The sequence below is a fragment of the Gallinula chloropus genome (genome assembly GCF_964237585.1).
Source record: "Gallinula chloropus genome assembly, chromosome: 9".
Classification (NCBI taxonomy): domain Eukaryota; kingdom Metazoa; phylum Chordata; class Aves; order Gruiformes; family Rallidae; genus Gallinula; species Gallinula chloropus.
The window spans coordinates 5,324,290-5,351,115 of NC_140094.1; the positions used below are offsets into that span (position 1 = coordinate 5,324,290).

At 48.1% G+C, this 26,826-nt stretch overlaps 1 protein-coding gene across 1 annotated transcript in view; it reads right to left on the reverse strand.

Moving 5' to 3' along the window:
- Window positions 1-26,826, reverse strand: part of NEO1 (neogenin 1) — a gene marked incomplete at its 5' end in the record, with an annotated part of 199,823 nt that overhangs the window by 55,803 nt on the left and 117,194 nt on the right. Inside the window, 2 exons of the mRNA XM_084268005.1 lie at window positions 16,474-16,594; window positions 17,305-17,459. Of these exons, the coding sequence (XP_084124131.1) occupies window positions 16,474-16,594; window positions 17,305-17,459 (276 nt within the window). The remainder of the gene's footprint in view (window positions 1-16,473; window positions 16,595-17,304; window positions 17,460-26,826) is intronic.

The window sequence follows — 26,826 nt, forward strand, 5'->3', positions numbered from 1 at the left end:
ACACCTGGAATATTGGGTCCAGTTCTGGGCCCCTCAGCTCAAGAAGGACAGAGAACTCCAGCACAGGGCCACCAAGATGAAGGGAATGGATCACCTTCCTGATGAAGAGAGACTGAGGAAGCTGGGCCTCTTTAGCCTGGAGGAGTCTGAGGGATGACCTTATTCATGTTTATAAATACGTAAAGTGTGAGAGTCAGGAGGACAGAGCCAGGCTCTTCTCAGGGATGGCAGCGATAGGACAAGGGGCAACGGGTGCAAGATGGAGCAGAGGAAGTTCCATGTAAATATAAGGAGGAACCTTCTCACTGTGAGGGTGCTGGAGCCCTGGGACAGGCTGCCCAGAGAGGTTGTGGAGTCACCTTCTCTGGAGACATTCAAAGCCCATGTGGACATGTTCTTGTGTGACCCAATCTAGGTGATCCTGCTCTGGCAGGGGGCTTGGATGATCTTTCAAGGTCCCTCCCAACCCTGAGCATTCTGTGATTCTCACCTTCCCACCAGAAATTATTTTAATTTGACCAACATTTGGCTGGTAGTGTCTAAGAAGCAGGAGCTGTGGGTGTCTGTCAGTCTGATACACTAGTGTGGTACTTGGTTTTTAACCGTGTGGGGAAATGCCCCCTGCTGCTGCCAGCGTAACTCACGGTGGCGGCGTAACAAACAACCTGTCTGCAGTGCCATTCCATCGTCATCACTGCAGGATGTTGATATTATCTTTTCAAAACAACTCTATCAAACATGCCACACCTGAGAACTAGTAATTGAAACGCTCTATTTGTTAGGTAATTATCTGAAATACTTTCCATGTTGTCCAGCCCCTCCGGTTTCATTTCCTTCTTCCTCCTTTTCCCCCTGTGGCACATTATTGGCACATTCCCAGCTTCCTCCTGCTCTGGGCAACAACATTCCAATTCTACCATCGGATACACTACACAAAGGAAAAGCAGAATGGGAACCTTATCTGCTCTGGCTTTGCTGCTGTTATCTGAGTGACTGGGGACAAGTTCAATTCCCTTGGTCACCTCATCTGTGTAACGAGGCCACTGCTGCTACAACCTGCCCCTTGCAGGTACTGCTGAAATGTGCAGAACGATGAAGCACAAACCCTTGAAGTTCGCTTGTTAGTGGCCATGTTTAACTCTTCTTGGCCCTGCAGAGACTCTTGGTCATATCTAAGCTGTTTGTTCTTTGCCATATGCTGTGGCTCACAGCACCACAGTGCCTGTCAAATGAGAGCACTGGGGATTTCTGAACTGTGGCTGAGGCTAGACCTACATTAGAAGGGATGCACCTGATGGTGAACCAGCTGCTTCTGAGAGCCAGCACCCACATGGTATTGACTGCAGGCTGAATATGAGCCAGCAGTGTGCCCAGGAGGCCAGGAAGGGCAATGGCATCCTGGCTTGTGTCAGAAGTAGTGTGGCCAGTAGGTCTGGGGAAGGGATTGTGCCCCTGGACTGGGCAGTGGTGAGGCTGCACCTCGAGTGCTGGGTCCAGTTCTGGGCTCCTCACCATCAGAAGGACATTGAGGTCCTGGAGCAAGTCCAGAGAAGGGCAACCAGGCTGGGGAAGGGGCTGGAGGGTAAATCCTCTGAGGACCGGCTGAGGGAGCTGGGGGTGTTCAGTCTGGAGAAGAGGAGGCTGAGGGGAGACCTTCTCCCCACCTCCACTGACCTGACAGGAGGGTGCAGAGAGGTGGGCAATGGTCTCTTCAGCCAGGGGACAGGAGATGGGACAAGGGGCAATGGGCTCAAGCTGCCCCAGGGCAGGGTCAGAGCAGATGGGAGGGAAAAGTTCTTCCCTGGCAGAGTTGTGGGGCTGTGGCACAGGGCTGCCCAGGGAGGGTCTGTCACCTTCCTTGGGTGTGTTTAAAAAAAGGATGACGTGCTCAGGGCTCTGGTTTAGCTTAGGATGGGAATCGTTGGACTTGATGATCTTAAAGGTCTTTTCCAACCTTATGATTCTGTGATTCTACAGGTGACCCTGTGGACTATCTCTTACCCCAAACACCCGACAGGACCAGAGTGCATCTCCTCATTCAGTTTCATTCCAAAGACGAAGAGTTTGCACCAGATGCAAGACTAATCCAAGATGCAATCTGATGGGTGAGGAGCAGAAAGTTGATGCCAGAGCACTCTCCTGATGGAAATGAAAACCTTCACGTAAGTGTGACCTCAGGAGGACACAGATAATGTGGCAAGTGGATAATGTGACAGACCTGGCCAAGGGGAAACAGTTACGAGGACAGCTGAAGAACGGGGGGCATCAGGGACTGGTTCATACACAGTACCACAAAGAAAAGAATGTCCTCTTTGTAAGCACTTCGGAGTTGATTTTGAAGCTTTGGACTGTAAATAAATCTTTGATTTCAGCAACAGAGACACACTGCAACAACGAAAACTAGCAACTTACTAGTTTGCCACAAAAATCTGCCAGGGGAGGAAGGGGGGATGATGTCAGGCATTCAGATGTCTGAACACCTTGAGTGCTTTAACTGCACCTCAGAGGTACTGAGAGGTTTAAGTCTGACTTCAGCTATTCAGATAAAACTGTTTAATTGCTAAATTATATTTTTCACATCAATCGTTATTTAACCTGATGCCAGAAAGGAAACTGACACTTTCAAACAGTTTTCATTTACCCTTCTCTGAAATTTACACTTTTCCTCATATTAAAAACCCACCAACCAACCAACCGGTTGCAACATAATACAGGTGAAATAATAACATCAAATTGTTGTCTTTCTTTAAATGCTGAATTTCTAAATTTCACAGACTCACAGAATCACAGGGGTTGGAAGGGACCTCCAGAGCTCATCGGGTCCAACCCCCTGCCAGAGCAGCTCCCCAGCTCATATTGCACGGGTCGGCGTCCAGACGGGGCTGGAATATCTCCAGAGAAGGAGACTCCACACCCCCTGGGCAGCCTGTCCCAGGGCTCCCTCACCCTCACTGGGGAAAAGTTCTTCCCCAGGTTGGTGTGGAACTTCCTATGCTCCAACTTGCAGCCATTGCCCCTTGTCCTGTCCCCACAGACACTGAAAAGGGGCTGGCCATTTCCCCTGCATCCCACACTTAAGATATTGATAAACATTAATAAGGTCCCCCCTTAGTCTTCTTCTCTCCAGGCTGAACAGCCCCAGCTCACTCAGCCTTTCCTCACAGGGGAGATGCTCCAGGCCCTTCATCATCTCCGTAGCCTCCTCTGGACTCTCTCCAGGAGATCCCTGGCTTTTTTATCCCAGGGAGCCCAGAACTGGCCAGAACACTCCAGGTGGGGCCTGACTAGGGCAGAGTAGAGGGGGAGAATACACAACCAGTTACTGATGGGAAAACACAGTGACACCATCTAGGAACGTGTGCTGCCGAATGGGATTCTCCTCTACCACTCACCCTCACTTGCTGTAGCACCGGCTGTACTTACGTATGTACATACATATATAGGTATATACATATGTCAAGTCATGTATTGGTTTTATGGCCCAGCCCCAAAGCCCATTCACCTTGTTAGTCCCACAGAAAGAGCACCCAGCCTTCCATGCAGGCTGCGGGAGAGACCAAGGCATTGAAAGGGTGTGAGAATCACCAGAACTGTGGGTGGAGAAGCCTCCCACCAGAGCATCTCCCAGGAGGTGGGTGTTCACCCGAGCCTATGGGGAGCCCACCCTGGGCAGAATTCTCCTCCTCTCATCTGTGCTGTCCAACATTCTGCTGCTCTGCCATCCTGAACCTCCAAACTCAGCCGTGAGCAGTTCCCTGGAACATCTCAAAGAAGGGAGAGGACCAAGGACAAGAACCTGATGGCTCACCGAATCGACTCTGTCTCTAGCAGGAATAATCCCTCCCTTACACAAAGCAGCAACTCTCATTTTCTTCAGAAAATGAAGTGGAGATGCTTGCTTACCTCTTTCTCTATAGCTACGTTTTTTGCCTAAAGCAGGATGGCAAAGTGCTTTCCTTTCCTTTTTTATTTATTTTTTAATTGCCTTAGATTAATTTCCATTACCATTGGGAATGAGAACTGTTATTTACTCTTCAGTGATGCATACTACTTGCAAAAAGCTCACCCAAACCACAGGCCAGCAGATTCCCAGCTAACACTCACTGATTACCATTGTTAAGCCTTCGTTTGGCTCTATATTCTGATATCACATGGACACTGATGGGCGCTGAATACACCGGGGTGATATAAATACAGCGATAAACACCTCCTGCCTGCGAGCCTGTTTTTGCAAGGAAGTCATAAAACCCATTGTGATAAGGAACACCCCTCCCATTTTCATTTCATGATGAAATGCTTTGGTGCAGAGGAAACAATTTGATTTCTCCCCCCCTCCTGTCTCATAAAACAAGCAATAAAAAGGCGTGAGGGACCTTCCTGACGCAACACATGCAGCGGTGAGGCCGCCTGAAACTCCCAAGGGACAGGTAGAGATAGATTTAGCTTACATTCCCCCCCCCCTCTTTTTTAAAATAATAATGTGAGTCTCATGATCAAAATGTGTGCAGGGTTGTGTTTTTTAGTTCACATCCTCCCCTGGAGCCAGTTCTGAGCAGGAGCTCCACAGCTGCCACCAGGTACCCCTGGTTTCAGGGCTACTATTAAACAGATTTTGTTATCATGGAATCACAGACTGGTCTGGCTTGGAAGGGATCCCAAGGATCACAGAGCTCCAGCCCCCTGCCACAGGCAGGGACACCAACCTCCAGGCCTGGAGCTACACAAGGTTGCCCAGGGCCCCAGCCAACCTGGCCTTGAACACCCCCAGGGATGGGGCACCCACCCCCTCTCTGGGCAGCCTGTTCCAGCACCTCACCACTCTCTCTGCAAAGAACTTCCCCCTCATCGGAAAGAAATTCAACCCGTAACTACAGGGTGTAAAGATGAACGTAACCATCTTGATATTCATTTAAAAAAAAAAAGATTTAAGTTCTCTTTAATGATCCCTCCTTGAGAAAAGACAGTCAAACCCCCAAACAAAACACACACGTTAACCCCAGGTAGGGAAAACAGATGAAAATGGATCCACAGAACCCCACACAGGTTTATCCTCTTAATGTAACTATTCATAAACTGAACTCACACAGAATGAAACTCTCTCAAGAACAGCAGGGCCTGCAACAATCTGCCCCAGTTGGACTTTTAATACCTCATAAGGGGAAAGCAATGGTTTGATTTCAGAAGCAGATGTGCTCAGTCTGAGCAACGCTCGCTACACAATCGTCTCTAAGAGAAACCCTGGGTGTTTTTCAAAGTGTTGGGTTTATGGGAATTGAAGCCATTTGCGTATCTGAAGAGTTAGGGAAGGGCCTTCCCACAGTCTGGAGATGTGCTGGGGCTCTGCCAGGGCTCTGCCTGCATCTCATTTTCTCACCTAGAGCAAATCCCTTCCCCGTGCTTCCTTTCCCCTCCTCACCTCCATTTGCCCCGTTCCCCTCCTCACCTCCGTTCCCCTCCTCACCTCCACTCCCCCCTCACCTCCCGTGGTTGTCACAGCGCTGCTCAGTTTTCCCTCGCTCATCGCACACCCAAGGTAACAGGGCCACACTTGCTGTCAATTCTGTGAATGCTCCAGCTAATTAACAGTAACGATCTCAGCCAGCCAGGTATCAGGCTCAGGCACTGCTGGGATGGCAGCGCTGTACCAGCACATCAGTGCTGGGATCAAACCACACCACTCAGCGAACTGAAGATGTGTTTTCAGGGAAACACCCCAGGGCAATCACTCCCCTTCTCTCTTCTCAGTAACCAAATGAAAAGAACCCATCCCCCAGCCATAGTTCTAATCCACCTGGTCCAATTCCTGGTCCTTCGTGTACGCAATCCCAGAACATCAGACTGGTTTGGGTGGGAAGAGACCTCAGAGCTCCCCAGTGTCACCCCTGCCACAGGTCGGGACATCCCCACCAGCCCAGGGTGCCCCAAGCCCCATCCAACCCAGCCTTGAACCCTGCCAGGGATCCCGGGGCAGCCCCAGCTTCTCCAGGCACCCTGTGCCAGGGCCTCCTCCCTCCCCAGGAAGGATTTCTGCCCCCAGCCCCTCTCCAGCTGCTCTTCTGCAGCTGTAGGCCATTCCCCTGAGCCTGGCTCTTCCTGCCCTTGGCACCAGCCCCTCTCCAGTTCTCCTGGAGCCTCTTGAGGGACTGGAAAGGACTCAGAGTTCTCCCCACAGCCTTCTCTTCTCCAGGCTGAACCAGCCCAGCTTTCCCAGCCTGGCTCCACAGCAGAGGGGCTCCTCAGAGTTTCCTCTGGCCAAAACATGCTGCTTCTCATGTAGGATATCTTGGTTGGCATGTGCCAAGCCTGTACAAGGGATTTATTGGAATATCAGCCTACATGGTTTTCTCCAAGAAATAACATGGAAGTGAAAAGTCTGATGTCTGCTGCCACTTTAACTGACGTCGCAGCAACAGCTCTGGCAAGCTGGAGCTTCAGGACAGGAGACCAGAAAGCTGTTTATGTATTAAGCTGTTACTTATTTCTCCTAATCTCCTGATCAAACATGAATTTATTTAACTACTAGTTTCTTACATGTCTCTAGTGCACTCTGAATCTACAGACAGAGCAATACTACTAGCAGCAGTACTGGGGTTTTCACACTCACTTCCCCTTAAAGACCATATGGATCTGCTGTTCCCTCACCAGGTACCTCAGCCCCCTGTTTTTATAGAAAGGAGAGGAGGTATCAGGATGATTGGGAGATCCCACAAAGGACACACAAACCCATCCTGCACAAATAAAGTGAGGTTATTCCTCAAACATGCAGAAGCAAAGCGTACAGCAAGAGGGGCATGACCTGGACTGGCACAGCATCTCCTCGCCCGAGCGAGGATATTAAAAAGCAGGGATGTGCCAAATGGTGCTGAGGGGGAGATTGAGGGAGGACTCTAGTGCAGGGGCGTAATGCCCACAGGCTCTTGTACCTCTATGGCTCCCACACAGAATAGCAGGGCCAGGTACTGCTTCCTTCTCTCTCCTGATTGTCCTTCAGCACCTTCAGTAATAACACGTCAATGGGAAAAAACATGCAGGGTCCACTCATTTTTTAAAGAGTTGGGCTCCACACTTAGCAGCTTCCACCTTTTTGGAGAGGAGAGAGGCAACAGGAGAGGGGAAACAATCAAAAAACACAGAGAATAAATACCCCAGCAGGATCATTCTACTACAGTGACAATCCACAGTTTCGATACTGAAATTAGGCAAATTTGAGGACTCATTATTAAGTGTCAGCTTTCCTTACAGTGTAAAACCTGTGAGCCTATTCAGGTTGTCCTGTCAGAACTGACAGGAAAACACAGGACATCAGAAGTGAGAAGAGAGCCTTCTCCCAGACTCAGATGCTCGATGGTCACACCCTGTTACAGACACAAGCAATCCCTTTGCCTTGTGCTCCAAACAGCACTCGGCCGCCTCCGATATTACTCTATAATTCAGCATCTCTGAAATAGAAGCAGCCAATTAAGGCCACATCCACATGGTTGTTCCCCCCTGCCTCTGGTGCAAGACTGAAACACTCTGGTATTTTCCTCAGGATCGATTACAAATTAAAGAGACTTCTGTCAATCATCAGCACCCTGTTTATGAATAATAAAGGAGATGCCTCGGCGCTTGTGACGGACACCAAGCTAGCGCTAATCCTGCCACTATGCTCCTCCTCTGAACAAGAATAAAGCCATGAAAAACAAACACCCATCAGGATGCATCCTGGACTACAGCTCATCTTCACCCTGATGACTTCTATTTTCCCCTGTAAGCCATAACAATCGGCTGTCACTCCACAACAGCCACTGGCCATGCTGAATACCCTCACGTGTGCTAAATACCAGTTCAGCGCTGTGGGCAGCTTTGGTCCCTGTACCACCCGTTGCTGCTGATACCTCATCTTGTGAGGCAGCAGCTGAGCTGCCAGGAACGACTATTTCATCAACTATTAGACAACAAATGGAAGATGAAATCCCTGGCTTGGGTAAGTGGTGTTAAGGTGAGTGTGTCTGCCTGTCCTTGCCTTTCTGGCGGCAGAGACTTCTACCAGACCGAGAAACTCTACTGGGAATTTGGGATAACCCAGAAGAGGGGATATAAAACAGGGGCCCAAAGCCTCCGAGCCCGTTGCACAGCTCCCACACACTGCAACCATGTCCTGGTTCATTTCACTAATAAAGAATCAATAGGGGTGAAGGGCAGGAAACACATATCAGTACGCAGAGTGTTTCTCAAAATACATCAAAGCTTTCTGCTCCTCTGGGTTCTTCCTCTGCCTCCACCTAACACCCTCTTCACTCACCTGTGCACATCCTGATGCACTTGGGCTGGAGGAATCCCAGACACAGATACAGACTAGGAGAGGAGCTCCTGGAGAGCAGCCCTTCTGAGAAGGACCTGGGGGTTCGGGTGGGGGAGAGACTTCCCATGAGCCAGCCCTGGCTCTTGCAGCTCAGAAGAGCGATGGGATCCTGGGGTCCATCAGCAGAGGGGTGGCAGCAGGGACAGGGAGGGGATTGTCCATCTCTGATCTGCCCTCCCCAGCTGGAGTGGAGTCCTGTGTCCAAAGCTGGGGCTCCAGTACAACAAAGATGCGGGACTGTTGGAGAGGGGGCAGAGGAGCCACAGAGATGCTCAGAGGGCTGGAGCAGCTCCCCTACAAAGAAGAGGCTGAGGGAGCTGGGCTGGTTCAGCCTGCAGAAGAGAAGGCTGTGGGGGGACCTCATTGCAGCCTTCCAGTCCCTGAAGGGAGCAGAGACACAGGAGGGGAATCAGCTTGTTAAAAGGGTAGATAATGGCAGGACAAGGGGGATGGATTAAAGCTAAAGGAAGGAAGGTTTAAATTAGATATTAGGGGGAAGTTTTTTCCAGAGAGAGTGGTATGGGGCTGGAACAGGCTGCCCAGAGAGGGGGTGGGTGCCCCATCCCTGGGGGTGTTCAAGGCCAGGTTGGCTGGGGCCCTGGGCAACCTTGTGTAGCTCCAGGTCTGGAGGTTGGTGGCCCTGCCTGTGGCAGGGGAATTGGAACTGCCTGATCCTTGGGGTCCCTTCCAACCCAGACCAGTCTGTGATTCTTCTTGACAATAGGACATAGAATTTCTTTTAATACAAGTACCTTTTAGCCATTAATTTTACTCATGAAAACCAAAACGTGACGGGTGAAGCCGTCCAAGTGTTTCACACGGCACACACCCCGTACACGCACCGGGCAGACGTCAACCGAAGTCATGGTGCGCACAGTCCGATACAAACACCCTCAGGAGGTTTTGAATCTCTTTGCCAAGTCAACTGTGAATACAGCCATAAAACAAGAAATGAAAACTAGTAAGTGCAATCAAAGCATCCCATAAATTTTGTTCCGCCTCCCTGCACGGCGCCGTGCACCCGCACACATTAATCTAGTACTAATTTCATCTAAATTACAGCAATTTATTTAAAGTGCACGCCAGCTTTGAACATGAATAGTCCATTGAACGTGGAGTGTCAGAGCTGTTTAGGTCCCAGTTTCCTGAAGTTTGGGAGCTGGGGTGGTTTGTTTTACTCAGTTCAGTCTCTTGGCAAGGCTCGATAGAAGCGGGGGCCATAAAGAGGGACTGAACATGAAGAGGGACTGAATAAAATCCCCTTTTTAAACGAGGGTTGAGTCAAGAGAAGCTGCTAAACTGAATTAAACCAGTTCTTTGGCAATTTTGAACATACCCACAGCCATGAGAAACACAAAGGCTGACTTTCACTGAGGAAGGCTAACTAAGTCATGTAGATTAAAATCAAAATTAAACAACAACAACAAACCCCTCTTTCGGCGTTAAAGAGGGGAACACACTGGTGTGTTTACAGACAATCCACAGTGAAGGGTACACAGCCAGGAACAAAATACTCTCAGAGTTTGGCTTTGGGTTTACAAAACACACTTTGAAGTCAGTTTGCAACTTCAGATGCTGTTCATGTTCCTAAAACACAACTTTCAAAGCCAGGCTTAGGACCTGCTCAGCAGTCCTTCACAGGAAGCTGTTCTGATATTCTAAGACAAGGACTGACCTGGGAAAGCTTTCACCGACGTGCAAGAAGCTTCACTGGGCAGCCAGCACCCAGATGGTGTTTCTACACTCACTGCTTTTAGACTTCTCTGCAGAGCTGTGGCAGCCTTGATGTCTTTCATCTAAACGGTGAGGATTTGTGTGTGCAGATCTTTTGATACCCATGACGATGTGTGAATGCAGCCCTAAAGCCTTCTGGATTGTTAGCTACACTTGAGAGAAGCTTTCTGATGTCAGCCATGGTGAATACTGTGTGGGCATCATGTTTCAATAGGGCAACAAAGCCCTAAGTGTGCTGACTAAAACCCAATCCACTTGGCTATATGCTGGTGTAACAAAAGTGAGGAGATTGCTCGAGGGGAGAGAACATTGCCCTGCTAGTCTCGTTCACTAAAGATACTCATCACAGGGGATTTTCCGTTCTCCTCCTTTTGGATCTTCTTCCCCAGAAGAGACTGACAGGATCTCTCGCTTCTCTACCTCGTGGAGTTGGGTTCCCTTCACAGGGTCATTGCTGGTTCCTGCTCCCAAGAGATCTGCGACTTGGTTTTGGCCAGTACTTTTTCCTCTTTACAGGCAATCTGGATTCTTGGCCACAAGTATCTGGGCCTTTACTGCTCAGTTTTACTCTACAAATCCCTTCTCTGGTGGACACCAAGACCTCTGAAACCACTCATGTACTCCATGGTGACCTCCTCCCATTTTCCTGGCATTAAGACACATAAAAACATATAAGAGAGAAAGAACATGAAGACACTTGTGTTTGAGTGAAGAAATAGAACAGTCTTTGGGAAAACCCCCAGAAGAGTCCTTCCCTTTCATTCCATGGACCCTTTTCATCTTGCTGTGAGATCACATATTTTCAGTACTTCTATAGTCTCACAGAACTCCATGGACTGAGCAGGTATTTACTGTATTACCTTGATAATGTTCTGGTTGCACAATATGTGACCATATACAAAAGTCTCTCAAAAAGTTACCTCTGTAAGATGTGTGAGAGAACTTCAGTTTGATATCTGTGAAATCATCCCAAATAGGTCCTGAAGTAACATGCGAGTTGTCTGCCTCTGGGCTTGGACCAGACAAGGGCGGAAATTAAATTCCTCTAAAATTATTATGGAAAACACCCAAAAGTGCAACTGAGTTTTCCAAATCAGAGCACAAGCCTGCCAGTGCCAACTGTGGGACTTCTTTCAGCACAAGCCAAAACTGGTCAAAAAGAAGTTGTATTTGCTTCCTACAACAGAATAATGGAGCTTACAGATATGGAAACCACAGAGTATCTCATATATCTTGATTTAAGTAAGGCTTTTGGCATTGCCTCACATGACATTTCCAAAAGCAAGCAGATGTTCCAGATGAGGCCGCTACAGAAGTGGATTCACAACCAGCTAGAAAAATCCCACACAGAGTAGCTGTGAGTGCTCTGGTATCCCAGGAAAGGCCACACAGCACCGGGTGTACCCCACACTGTGCCCAGTGATCAGGCAACGTATTGATTCTTGGAGCAGTGGCAATGCTCGCAAGGTTCAAATGCACATGAGGTATGGAGGGCTGCAAGGTGCCCTAGAGCACAGGGAGCATTTCAGTGTGGTATTCCAGTGGAGAAACAGCCTGAAAATCAGCAACAGTTTGACACTCTCCTAGTTAAGCAAACAGGGTCCAAGGTTTGAGTAACAAGAACTTGGAAACCCAACTGTACCTGGGAATTTTATTGATTGGTTTCAGTCCAGGAGAGATGAAGTATCTTCTAAGAGGGGCAGTAAGAAACCAAATGAGGTTCAACAAAAGCAAGTGGAGAGTCTGGCACCTGGGAAGGAATAACTGCTGGAATCAGTACAGGCTGGGAGTGACCTGGTGGAGAGGAGCTCTGCGGAGAAGGACCCGAGAGGGACAATGGGATCCTGGGGGGCATCAGGAGGAGTGTGGCCAGCAGGTCAAAAGAGGGGATCCTGCCCCTCTGCTCTGCCCTGGTCAGGCCCCACCTGGAGTCTTGTGTCCAGTTCTGGGCTCCCTGGGATAAAAAAGCCAGGGATCTCCTGGAGAGAGTCCAGAGGAGGCTACAGAGATGATGAAGGGCCTGGAGCATCTCCCCTGTGAGGAAAGGCTGAGCGAGCCTCTCTCTGTAGGGGAGCTGCTCCAACCCTCTAATCATCTTCGTGGCCCTAGTATGAGTATTCAACATCACACTCCTACACCCCTCACAAGGATGGGACAGAACAGCAGCCACTAACTTTTGCCACAGTAAAGTACAAAAATCACTCCAGCGACTCTGCAATGCTGAAGGTGATACAAAGCATCCCCAGGAACGCTTTGACAACGTTCCTTAACTAACACAGCATAATTGTTTCCAGTCTGGGATTTGTTCTCTTCATACAGCATCAGATAACCGCTCCCTGTCACGTGTGCGCCCGAGGACTTGTCAAATGCCTGTCACGTCGGGGTGGCGGGGAACCATCTGCCTCCCTCCCCCAAAGGCACCTCCTTTTCCTTCTTGCCACCTGTTCTTTCGGCAGTCCCCAAACGGCGCTTCCAAGCGATGCCAGATCTGCTGGAAAGGGCCGGGTTACAGGTCCTGGCTGCATTCCTCAGGCTTGTCACTAGCATTTAACCTCCACGAGGAAAACCCAAACCTACCCATTCCTGAGGCTTTCACAGCCCACACAGCGTGAGGCTGGGAAAGGAGGCCGGGAAGTAGCCCTGTTACAACCGAGACGGCCAGAGGCCGACCCCTCAGGGCCTAGCTCCAAGCAAGAAGGCTGGGTTTGGGTAAAAAGGAAAGGAGGGGGGATAAATCCTGAGGGGGGAAGCAATTTCCAAAGCACATTAAGGGTTCTTCCTTTTCACTGACAAGGTGGCATTTGCAGGATTTAAGTGAAGACCATCTATCTCTTAAGCAACAAGGCAAAGAGAGGAGCACTGAGACTGCCCAACGCTGGCAGAGGGCAAATGCAGGATGTAGTAATGGAAGCACCTCCCTTTCTTCCCATCAGGCTGAAGCCCTCCCTCAAAGGCAGAACAAAATCCCTCGAGGTACTCGGCCCCCAGGGAAGGACGCTGTCTGAGAAACGGGGACACCAAATTTCAAAGCCTTTTGCCAGGAGATGGGATGCTTTCCAGCTCTCTTGCAAAATTCTACCCAAAACACAGGGGATACTGGTAGAAGAGTATTTAACTCTGACACCTGAATCCCATTCCTTCTCCTCCCTCTTTCAACCTTCTCAATGACAGTTTTCCTAAAATCTCTCCTCAAAACTTTCCTAAGAGCTCTCCTCTCTATACTGCAGCCACTGCTGAAGCTATGGATACTGCGTGACCAATCCGCTCCCGAGCAGACCCATCTTTCCTAAACTTACAACAGAGACTTGGCAGAATTTGAAAATAAAACCATCACTGATAAGCCTTCCAGTTAACTTCTTAGGCAGTCACATGCACACCCCCAAACTTCTGCTCAATGGGCAGAAGACAAGATGAACCACCAAAATCCTGCTATGTGCCGATGCAGAAACGCCTTCCCTCATTGTCAGTGAGAGCACAGGGCTGCAGCAGGGATGCCCCCACAATATTCCCCATCCCTTTCTTCAACACTGACCCATTAAGAACGTATGTCGCCTCTCTGAGAAACTCCACATGGCTTTTAAGTTCAGGTGTTGCCAACAGCCAGGTGTTTGCCAGTTCTACTCAGGAAGGAGAGAGCAGAGACCAGCAAGGGAAGGGCTGTACTGCTAATTGGGACCAACAGGACTGATCTACACGTACCACTTAACTCCATCAGCAGAGGGGTGGGACAGGGAGGGGATTGTCCATCTCTGCTCTGCCCTCCAGAGGCCCCAGCTGGAGTCCTGTGTCCAGAGCTGGGGCCCCAGTACAGGAAAGATGTGGGACTGGTGGAGAGGGGGCAGAGGAGCCACGGAGATGCTCAGAGGGTTGGAGCAGCTCCCCTATAGAGAGAGGCTGAGGGAGCTGGGCTGGTTCAGCCTGCAGAAGAGAAGGCTGTGGGGGGACCTCATTGCAGCCTTCCAGTCCTTGAAGGGAGTAGAGACATAGGAGGGGAATCAGCTTGTTAAAAGGGCAGTCAGGGGCAGGACAAGGGGGATGGGGTGAAGCTGAAGGAGGGAAGGGTTAGATGAGATCTTAGGGGGAAGTTCTTTCCAGAGAGAGTGGTGAGGGGCTGGAACAGGCTGCCCAGAGAGGGGGTGGGTGCCCCGTCCCTTGCGGGTGTTCAAGGCCAGGTTGGATGGTGCCCTGGGCAGCCTTGTGTAGCTCCAGGCCTGGAAGTTGGTGTCCCTGCCTGTGGCAGGGTTTGGAGCTCTGTGATCCTTGGGGTCCCTTCCAACCCAGACCAGTCTATGATTCCATGATTTTTGACTGAAATCCCTTTTTGAATTGGCACAGTGTTTCCCAGCGCCAGGTAGGCATTTAAAAAACCCCACAACTACTTTCTGTATTAACAACTCAAGTGTTCAGAGCAGTTTGTCCTTAAATTAAGTGGGTTTAATTTTAATAACAAGATATGTGTCTATATACTAGTCTGTGGGGATACCTCTACCCTCTCTCCCTGAATATTCTTCCTTCTCTGCCACTCATGTCTTGGGCTAAGGTACTCAAGTAAGGCATTGGATACTTGTATTTTCTTCGACTGTGTATTTGACACCAGTATCACAAGGGGGTCAGACACAGCACACTCACTCCTAGTTGTCACACTCAACAGCAAATCCAAGGCGCTCTCAGTGATGCAACCCGTGGGTATATCCACTGCTGGAAAACAACACCTAAAATGCGTCACAGTGTTACGTCAGTGTTACACAGGGAGTGCACTGTTAAAACACACTGCAGGCCATGTAACAGATCGATACAGCTTCGGGGGGTGTCTTTACACCCGAAACCAGACTCCGTCAACACGGCATCCATAATCCTTTGGCAGCATGCAAAAGAGAAAGCACAGCATTATAAGGCAAAGTCCTCGAGTACAGCAGGACGGGTTGCCAGTACAACAGGATGGAGAAACCATTGGAGAGGGAAAGGAAGAAGGGTGAGACCACAGGAACTAGAATAATAACAGTAACAGCTATTTACAGACTGCTGCTGGGAACTGGGTGAAAGCACAAACTTGGGCAGGGCTTCAGAACCCAAGTGCATTGATTGTTCAGTATTTTTCAAACGTGGAAAATATGGAATAATGCTTCTGCTTCCAAGATTTGGGTAACCCTTTGGTGATCTGTGCACACAGCAGAAATATTAAGTTACTTTGAACAATTTTTCTGGCAACCCGATGTCAGTAGGCCCTTGCTGGATCCAGATGCACAACACTACTGGGAGGCTGACATCCCGGTAGCATTAAAGCTCCTGAATCCAGTAGAGGACAGCTTCCATTCCCAAATAACCGTGCAAAGCACGTGCATCTCTTTGGCCCACAACAACACATACCCACATCCGAACGTGAACTGGGAAGTTAAAGCACACAACTACTCTGTGAAACCATTGGGAAGAAAATCTCTCTCGCTATGACACACTCATAGCAGTTTACTCTGTGTATGGTGAACCCCAAAAGCAGGTTTGGCAGATTCACAGCTGTCAAAATTGTTATTGTGAAGTGACATCATGCCTCTGGCATTACGTAAGACTGGTTCTCCCAAATCCTTTCCATCCACATGAAAAGAAATCAGAATTTTGAAACAATACCCCCAAAAGACAGGCACCACAGAAGCCCCCGGCAATACAGAATTTGTGTTTTCTCATCTGACGTGTCTCTCCCCTCATCCCTCTCACTATTGGTTTTCTTGTGCTCTCAGAAATTGTTTTTTCACAACTGTGTGACCTGAAGAGGCAAAACAAGCTGTCTTAGCAACCATATATGTATTGCCTTCTCCTGCTGGAAGAGAGTAGTAGTTCTTCAATCCTCACAGCAATTATTCTCCTTTAAACACCCAAAATACACCATGTAGGCACTGTGAGGAGGTGAACACAGTAACGAAGATTTATCTGAAACTGCAGCTGGAACTCAAAAAGCAGTGACAGTTTGCAGAATGATCAAGCTTACTGCTTTCACTGGCACTGGAATGAGTTTGGTGTAAAACTCTCTATTTGCCGGCCGCGCCGTAATCGCTTGTTGTTCACTTTTCTCCTTTCAGCCATTGTTTTCACTTTGGCTACCTTGCTATTGTTGTAAAATCTCAGCATGCAACAGCAATTCAGATTTCTGGCTTCAGTCTGTTATTTTCACTAAGTATTTTCTACATATTTTCCAAAATACAAGGTGAATCCTAGAAAACTCCTTAATTTCCCCTAAGTAACTTTAAGCGTTCAGAAAACAACACTGCCTCAATCAAATCCCTTTTAAAATCCCCCAAATCCTACTCTAGCTGAGTTATAGATCCAACACAATATCTGGAAATGGTCCCTTGAATATTATCCCTCCCCATATTTTGGCACTGTACTGTCCCTGTTTGGCTTACCAAGGTCAAGTATTATCAGCTGGGCTCCAGCCTGTGCGTTTCCAACATCGTTTTCTGCAATGCACTGATAGAATCCTTCGTCTGACTTCACCAGACCCAAAACTTGCAGATTGTGTTCTTTCTGAGGAGTAAATGGATAAAGCAACACTCAAAAATGGTTGCAGATGCAAAACCAACAGTGGTGCTACGGCACACGACCTCTGAACAGCAACATGGCAAAGTGTAGTTGGGGTTCCCATATGATTCTGTCTCTTTTGCACCAAAACCTCAAATTAAATGGTATAAAAAAACAGCAGAAGCTGCTTCCACAGCCATTTTTATGATATTTTAAGCACCAACTGCTACAACCTCAGGTATACCAATTACACCACCATTAAGTTCTCAACCCTGTCTCAGTGACGACTTTCACTACATCTAACATTTCCCTCTAGAAGTACTGGAAGTGCCAAAACACATGATCCAAAGCTCTGTTATCTTCATGTTGAAGCTCCTGTTTGAAACAGGGATGTTCATCAATCCCAGACAGCTGCAGAAAGCACAGTGAGCTCGTGCTTCAAAAGGCAACACCAGCTTTTTGCCAGCTGCATGTGTGTCTGTCCCTGGTGGAAGATCTAAGCTATAAGGAAATCAAGGCATGCAATGTAAGCCTTAGTGAGAAAAAGGAGTTGGAGAGCACTAAAGGTTTCAAGGAACCATTTTTCTCTTCCAGGCTCAACGGCAGAACAATTGGAAGCTGGGCCTACAAAAGAACCTCGTTCTCTTGTGTTGGTGTGAGAGGCCTGATAGACAGGCCAACAGCTTCTGAACCTGGAAAACAGACAGTGTACTTACAACAATTTTGAAATAGTCGCTGGGGATCACCATGTCGCCATTCTTGACCCATTTCACAGTTGGAGTAGGTTTTCCTGTCACCTCACACTCAAACACGATGTCCATAGACTCGTGAGCGTAAATATTTGCCGGTCGCTTGAGGAACTCGGGAGGAACTGGAAATAAAACAGAAGAAAGACAAAAGATGGTTTTAGCATCCCCACAAACACATCAACTGTGCTCAGAATCAAAAACACAGCGAGACCCAACGGCAGCTTCAGGGACTCATGCACAAGCAATAATGAGACTGGCAGACATTTGCAGACCGGGGTTTGACAGGAGGTGCTACCAGCTCTGCATGATTTCAAAGTGACATTTGGGGCAGTGAAAGAGCCAGCCATTTTCATCTGAAGTGACCTCTTGAGAATACAGGAAAGAGGAAACGGAACGGAGACCTATGAAGTGTTCAGAAGTATTTAAAAAAAAAAAATCAAGATACATAGATGCTGTTTCAGAAAATAACTATCTCCATGACTGAGGAACACGTAGTAGTCTCTGATCCGCCACAGCCTTGCTGCTGCATGCTGAAGAGACTAAAGCAGGCAGTGCATTTCAGGCATTATTTTGAGATTTAATAATGGCAAGTGTAGGGGCAATGGGTGCAAGCTGGAGCAGAGGAAGTTCCATGGGAATGCAAGGAGGAACTTTGTCACTGTGAGGGTGATGGAGCCCTGGGACAGGCTGCCCAGAGAGGTTGAGGAGTCTCCTTCTCTGGAGACATTTAAACCTGCCTGGATGTGTTCCTATGGGATTTAGTCTGGGTGATCCTGCTCTGGCAGGGGATTGGACTAGATGATCTTTCCAGGTCCCTTCCAGCTCCTTCCTGTGACTCTTCACACCCTTCCTTCCCCACTCAGAGTTCATCAGAGCAAATTTAGTGCTTAATTGAGACACTGTTTTATGCCACTCTCACGAGTAACGACTCTTGTGGTTTAAACTCCCCAGCAAGACAATGGAAGGTTGGTTAATTTATAAAACAAAAAGACAACAAGTTAGATTTGAAATAAAAAACCTGGGCTGAAAATGGTTGTCGAGAACTTTTCCAATCAGCTACACGCTGATGCCCAGTAAGTGCATCTGGAGCCCGCGCAGCACGGAACAGCCCATCAAACACACAGCGCTGAATTCACCCAGAGGTTTTCTTTTCCAGTGTGCACAAGCCCGAGGAACACTACGCACAGCACTGCCCAGGGCTGCCCAGGGCTGCACAGGACCGCACAGGACTGCCCAGGATCACACAGGACTGCCTGCACACCTCATGCCATACCGGGAATGTCCCACAGATACCCAGCTCCAAAGATGGGCACTGCCCACCCCAGTACCACCAGAAAGACTCCTTGTTTAAGGCACGTCCCAAAGTCGTGACCTCGGCTCTCGGCTGCCTTTTTTACATGTTCTTATGTACTCAGAGTAACAGTAAATACAATAAAAGTATTTAAAATCCATAAAAATTCCAAACCCCAGAACTTGGTGGTAATACAAGCCCCAAAGCAACCAGCATCTTCCCTGAAGGAGCGTGCTGCTAAGAAGCACCCAGCTGCGTACAAGGACTCTTCGTTGCTTTAGGAAGGGCTGTTTGCAGACACGTACAACTTGAGTTATCATCTGTTATGAAGAATGTTCACCCATTTATTTGTTTTTACTACACTCACAGACCTAAGGACGGTTCCAGGAAAGTCAAAAGCGGCCTTCTGCCCTTCAATATTTACTCAAGAAAGTCAATACACAAGAGCTGCAGGGCTTAGGCAAACATTTTACGCGCTTCACCTGTCAACGGGATTTATTTCATGTGAGGGAAAAGGAGGAGTACTTGCTCGTGCTTTACTCCTGCTTAGGAAATGATGGGAAAGGTTTATAGGCAGATTTAATATTTTGTAAAACAGACAGCTGGAGACAAGCAGCTCTCCAGAACCCCTCAAGTTTTAGATTATAAACTGAACAAGGGAACATTAACATATGGAAATATTTATTTATAGAGTAAGAGGATGGCTTAGGGCTCAGATAAGAAAACTCCAGAAACTCCATAAAGACGTACATGTACATTCACAGCTCAAAATCTCTCACACAGGAGCAAGAATCTGGGGCCACGTCCAGCTCTCTAAGACTTCAGCCATCCAGTTCATAAAGCCATTTCCATAAATTTATCCAAACTGCCATCAACTCCCCCTTCAACTGCTGCAGACTCCTACTTGCTGTCGGATGCCCTATGGAACCCTGACATTTGAAAACGTCTTCTGGATTCACTGATGGCAAATTTGTGATGACTTCATGAAAACAGGGTCTTTCATTTTACATTTTTCTTGCTCCCCAGCATTTCTCCTCAGTGTTTTTATTTATCATGAGCCACACTATTTGCATCCACATCCCAGCCTTTCTTTTGGCAGGCTCCATGAGCCGCATTTGCTCAGCTCTGGTATGACAAGTCACCTGCACCCCCCGCACGGCCCCTCTGCATTCGTTCTGGATCGAATTCATCTTTGTGGCCTGGAGACTTCCAATGCTTTGCATCCAATTTCAGATGAGTCTCCCCAGTGACTTGAAATATGGCATGAATACAGAGGTATCACTACAGCAAATATCCTGCCGGATCCGTTCTACTTTTGGGGTTGCCCTTTCCTAGATGCATGGGAAGATCATGGAACAGATCCTCCTGGATGACATGTTGGAGCACATGAGGGATGAGCATGTGATCTGGGACAGACCAGTCTATGATTGTATGCAACCTACTGATGTCAGCCTGTGAGTTATCATTGCTCTCTCATCATCAGCTGCTTTTAACTAAGGAGGCTTTTAACTGCCAGTCTGCTTGCTCAGTATTTTACAGTGTCATTTCCTTTCAGCCTCCCTCTCCTTACATAGAGACACACACTGGTGGTAAAGTGAAAACAGGATCTTTTCATATTTTCATCTCATTCGTAATTGCTCAGCCAGGTATGAAACTTGTTGCAGGAATCCTAATTAACATAAGCCTACATCATGCACTGTCAAACTGCAAAACTTGTGTAAAAGCCCTCATCAGATGACCTCAGAGCACACATCAAACTGCTGCACCGAGTAGGTAAAGTGTAGAACTCCAGGAGTAGAAAAGGGACATGTAGGTTCAGGGAAACCCCGAGTAGCTCCTGTGTTACGGTAAAATTGACCTTTAATTAAACCATATTTTTATCCACCTTTCCACTCACCTCTCTGTGTTTAACAGTTCTCTCTTTCAAAACAGATTTAGATGCCCTTCTCCTCTGAGCATGAACATCACGGAGGAGACAAACCACACCTGCCCTCAACAAGAGAAGCATCAGAAAAGGCAAGTCCCTACTCTGCAGCACACACAGGTTGTCTGCGCAAGGGCAGTGAAGCTGGTGGAGGGGCTGGAACACAAGTCTGATGAGGAGCAGCTGAGGAACTGCGACTGCTTAGCCTGGAGAAGAGCAGGTTGAGGGGAGACCTTACTGCTCTCTCCAACTCCCTGAAAGGAGGTTGTGGTGGGCTGGGCTCAGCCTCTTCTCACAGATACCCAGCGACAGGAGCAGAGGGAATGGCTGCACGTTGTGCTAGGGAGGTTCAGGTTAGAAATGAGGAGAAATCTCTTCTCCCAACTGGGCATTGAATGGGCTGCCCAGGGAGGTGGTGGAGTCACCGTCCCTCGGGGTGTTCAAGGGAAGGTTGGATGAGGTTCTTAGGGACGTGGGCTAATGAGGAATATAGGTGGTAAGGGGACAGTTGGACTAGATGGTCTTGGAGGTCTTTTCCAACCTCAATGATTCTGTGGGGGGATCCTACCACAATGTCCTGAAGCCAGATGTCTTTGAACACATCCAGAAGGTCAGACACCCTCAACATGCACTTCCTGGGCAAGGACTTCCAGGATACCTAGCAGAAAATAGGTGGTGAACCAACAACTGAGCCATGGAAGAAGGAGCAAGAGCAGTCTGGCAACAGCCATCGCCAATCTGAGAGGTTGAGAGATTAGTGGAGGGTGAGGAAGAGGGAGGAGCACTGTAAGGGAGCTGATGGACCATGACATTTTTGATGAAACATAGTATTTTTTTCAAAGTGACTTTGCTTTTCCAGCTTCCAGAACAAATGCCAAGCTGCTCACAAAGGGATGTTAATATGAGAAGTGCTCACTTTACCGTTTACTTTCCAGTTAATCAATTAAAAAATGCTTTTGAAATACACTTTCATAGTTTCACTATGTCAATGTTTAGCATTCAAACAGATTAACACTCTGTTTGTGGTAGAAAGGTAAATTGATAACCAGAGAGCAAATGAGCCAATTATCATATAAAATAAGATTTCTAATGGAGGATTATGTGTTCCACCAAGACCTGACAGCTCAGCCCACTCTTCTGTGCTGCGGTACCTCCCCGCTTAGGGTCCCTACAGAAGAGCATCTTCCATTCTTTTGTAGACCAAAAGGACAAAATATCTTGATCATAACAGTGATGCAAAAACAACCACTAAGAGGAAAACCAACAATCTACAACAGCAGTTGATTCTCTAAGCTAAATCCCAGTAAAAGTGAAATATTTGAAAAATACAATACTTCTTTTAAGCCAACAGCTATAAAATGATAGGAAGAGCTGAGGACCTGCACCCAGGCAAGAGGAACTGCACCCATGTCGGGCATGGATCCCATTCCCCAAGCACTCTCATCAGAAGGAAATGGAAACAAACTGGCCCAACTCTTGTCTCCTCCATCTCTTCAGGTCTAAGAGCGGTGAAAGGCACCACACTGCTGGACAAGATAAACCCTGATCTTCTTCATTCTTGTGCAGCAGCACGAGCCAACTCGGCAAATTCACAAGGAAAACACGCTGGTGTAGGATCCACATCATGTGTGCCTTGGGCAAGGGTTACAGAAACCTTTGAGTAGGGGAGTATCAAAGCAGAATCTTGAATGGAACGGGCTGCCCAGGGAGGTGGTGGAGTCGCCGTCCCTCTGGGTGTTCAAGGAAAGGTTGGATGAGGTACTTGGGGACACGGGTTAGTGAGTAACAGAGGTGGTGGTGGGGGGGCGGTTGGACTAGATGGTCCTGGAGGTCTTTTCCAACCTCAATGATTCTGTGATTATGTATTCTGAACTTTACAGAATGACTGGTTCTTCAAAAGCCTTCCCAGTGGTCAGTGCCGACTGCCTGTCCTCTCATAAAGATGGAAATTTTGTGGCCTTCAGTTGAAAGAATCTCTTGTCAATTCAGCCATCTGTACTGCTTCAAAACAAGACAAATTAATTCCACTGTCCTCCTCTCACCTACTGCAGACCCTTCCCCTTTTGGTCTTACACTCACTGACATAAGAACAAAGGTTCCTGGTTTCACAATCCCATTTCAAACCTCAAACATCAAGCTGATCTCTACAAGAAAAGGAGAAATCCAACTTCTGTGCAAATAACCCATCAGAACTTCACACTTTCCTACATACAAGGACAACAAACCTTCTCCTACAGTAACAAAATCAGAACACTGCTTTTCTCAGGAAGAACTCGTTTTTATGCCCGTTGACCTTTCTCAAAAGTCAAACTCCCTCCACATTGCTCCCCAAGGGGAGGAAGGAAGCAACGGTGGCAAAACAGTGCATCCTGATAAGCAGACTTGAGCAGAGGCAGGAAAGTGACTGCAAGCAGGCAGAGCACTTCGATCACTCTAATAAGAAAATAATCTGAGAGTCTGAAAAACTGTTTAAAATGTATACAAAACTGAAGGAAGCATTTTCTACCAGGCAGCTGCACCACGATCTCACCTCCTGACGTGTTTCAAACACTGTCTGTCGTACATGACACAGCTAAGAATAGTCTCATTTTGACTCTGCAGATTGCAAGCTGCATGAAAAGATTCACTCTCCTCTTAAAAACCATTAATAAATCATAGAATCATAGAACGTGTACAGTTGGAAGGGACCTATAAATGCCACATAGTCTAACCCCCTGCAGTGAGCAGGGACATCTTCACTAGATCAGGTCGCTCAGAGCCCCATCAGCCTGACCTTGAGTGTCTCCAGGGCTGGGGCCTCCACCACCTCTCTGGGCAACCTGTGCCAGGGATCCACCACTCTCATTTTGAGACCTTTTTCCAAATATCCAACCCAAATCTCCCCTTTTCTAGTTTAAAATTACCCCGTGCAGCTGTTGGTCCAAGCACAGCATCAGAGAAAACCCAGCACACACATACCAACTGCAAAAGGTAGATATCACCTCTTACAGCATGTTGGTATTTCCCCAATTCCTCCACCACCTTCCTTGTTCTGTGCAGACAAATCACTTGTCCCCATCAACTCACCCAACTCCTGCAGACCCAACCCTCAACTCGAAGTCCCGTCTGGACACCGACCTGTGCAATATGAGCTGAGGAGCTGCTCTGGCAGGGGGTTGGACCCAATGAGCTCTGGAGCTCCCTTTCCAACCCCTGTGATTCTGTGACTGTGTAGGCATCCTGTACTTGTAACATGCTGGCTCTCCGCACCGGTGTAGCTTCAAGTTCCAAAAGGAGCTTCTGACCATTTCTGCTTTGTCAGCCACACACAACTGCCCTCAATCCCTCAAAACCAGGGGTGTGTTTTCCAAAGTGACACAATTACATCACAGTTCTTGTCAACATCTCTTTATCCTCATCCATCTATACTTCTGTCCATGACTGATGTTTCCCTATCAATGCACATTTACCATTTGAATACAAAAGCATTTACTAAACCCAGGAATGCATCCAGATGGGTTTTGAATGTCTCCAGAGAAGGAGACTCCTCAACATCTCTGGGCAGCCTGTCCCAGGGCTCCAGCACCCTCACAGTGACAAAGTTCCACCTTATATTCACAATGAACTTCCTCTGCTCCAGCTTGCACCCGTTGTCTAGTGTCCTGTCACTGCCATCCCTGAGAAGAGCCTGTGTCCATCCTCCTGAGTCCCTCTACATATTTATAAACATGAATAAGGTCACCCCTCAGTCTCCTTTTCTCCAAGCTCCAGCCTCTCCTCATAAGGAAGGTGTTCCACTCAACTCCTTAAGCATCTTGGTGGCCCTGTGCCAGACCTTTTCCAAGGAGTTCTCTGTCCTTCCTGAACAAGGAGCCCGGAACGGGACCCAGTATTCCAGGTGTGGTCTCACCAGGGCAGAGCAGACAGGGAGAAGGACCTCTCTTGACCTCCTAACATACCCCAGGATGCTGTTGGCTTTCTTAGCCAAGAGGGCACAGTGCTGACTTATGGTCAACCTGCTGTCCTCCAGGACTCCCAGGTCCCTCTCACCTACGCTGTTCTCCAACAGGCCAGTCCCCAACCTAGACTGGTACCTGGGGTGGTTCTTCCCCAGATGCCAGACCCTGCACTTGCCCTTGTTAAACCTCAGTAAACTTCCCCCTGCCCAGCTCTCCAGGCTGTCTCAGCTGAACAGCAGCACATCCCTCTGGGGTGGCAGCCACCCCTCCCAGTTTGTGTCATCAGCAAACTGGCTGACTTTTCACTCTAGTCCCTCATCCAGGTCATCAATGAGTTAGCTGAATAGCACATATCCCACTACTGACCCCTGAGGGACTCCACTAGATCCAGGCCTATAATGGAAATGGTTAAAGTAGGAACTGTTCTTCAGGGGCTGGCCCAAAATAAACACATCAGAAGTAGAAACAAAAAAAACCCACCACCCAGCAAACATTCAATGATACTACTGCTGCCAAGGAGCCAGGTATGGATGAACAGCACAGAGCAATTAGAAAGTAAAATTATAGTGATTGTTTAGAACAAAATCATAGAGCTGGGGTTGTGATTTAAAAAATGGACATTCCTCTTTCAGGGAGAATTAATTACCTGCATGTTTACAGGGTAAGAAGTAACAGCAATAATCTAGGAATAAGAAAGCCTGAGAAAGCCAAGATGTTACTGGACTGTGTACAGCTCCCTGCACAGAAGGGCTAGGGAATATCTGGATTCTTTCCTGTTCCAAAAATAAAAGCTAATATTCAAAACAATTAATTGCTCACTCTTCTAATTCAGCATGGCTGAGAGCTGCTCAATGTGCAGGAGGCTCTGGGTTCAGCAACAGCTCCCATTCAGGGCTGTGAGCTGTTAGCTTGGCACGTGGGTTCGGGCTACAGACACCTCCAGGTTGTGGATGCACATCCCCACAAATGGAACCACCTAGGAAACTTTCCAGGTACAGCAAGTTCCCCGAGCACCTCAGACACTACCAGCTTGTTTCTCCATGGTTTTCACTCCTGAGGTGCTTTAACAGCTGCAGATTAATTCATCATGCTCACTGCACACTGGCATTAAACCTTTGGCAAGATTGCACCATTGCCCACCCTTCCTTAACCCCATCTACACAAAGGTGCACATCAAAACCATCCGTCATTGTCAGCCCAACTGCTCAGCCACAGCGAGAAGCGCTTAGGGAAACAACCTTATCTAACCAGCATCTGCTGAAGAGGCAGCGCCTGCTCTGTGGCACACAGCACCCACCCACCCCCCACCCCCCACCCCCCGCCCCGGTAAGCGGCGAGCAAAGGTCGCTTATCAGCAGGACGGGTCCAGGACCATAAAACCACAGCACTGGCTGCACAGTGCCACACAGCAGCCTCCCACAGGGATCAAGGAGAGAAGAGGAGCAGAAGAGCAACACAGCTCTGTGTATCCTCCCAGTCTCGAGCAACCCCTGGATGAGGGATTTCCTGAGGAGATACCTTTGTGTTTACTAGTCCTGGTTAGATTTTTGCCTTCAAAACCTCTTCTCACTGCTTTCTGGAGCCAGGTAAGCCTCATACAGCCTTAATGCTCACAGCATAAGTTCCACACATCTCTCCGTAGGAGAATCCGCCACCTTCTGCGTCTTTCCGTCCATCAACCATGTGATGGTTCTTGGTTCCTGTAACTCAAGGAACACGAATGTCCATAGCTGCTTTCCCTGTAACCGTCAGGATTTTACAGGATGTTTTCAACATTCCATGTGTCTCTGATCATCCTTGCTGCATCCTACACCTACTCTGGCTTTACTACCTTTGAGAAGGGCCACACCAATTCAATGTATGGGATCATCACGGATTTAGACAGCACTAGAGTAATTTCTCTGTTTAGGTGCTTGTTCCTTCCCTAACAATTCCCAGCATTTAAATTGTTTTTTAAGATCTGGCATTCTCCAAAGACCTACGTGTGACACCACCTGCATTTTATGCCCCTGCAAAGCCCAGCCGTTCTGACACCCCCACTATATAAACACCCAGAGCTACGCCCGACTGTACGCCCCACTCGATAGCACATGGACCTTCACCTGCCCTTTAACTGCTTGTTTCTCACCCAACTACTTCTTTCTGAGGTTCCTCATGCTCAGCATTCATCCTCAGAACCCCAAACAATGCGGAAGCGATGGCAGTTTGCCACCTTTCCCAAAGAGCGTACAAACAACAGCGAGCAGCGCCGACCTGGCTCTGCTAACGGACCAGTTCCACAGCCCCCACTCTAGTTTTCTGTCTGTTAAACGATTGATTCAGACCCAATATCAGAC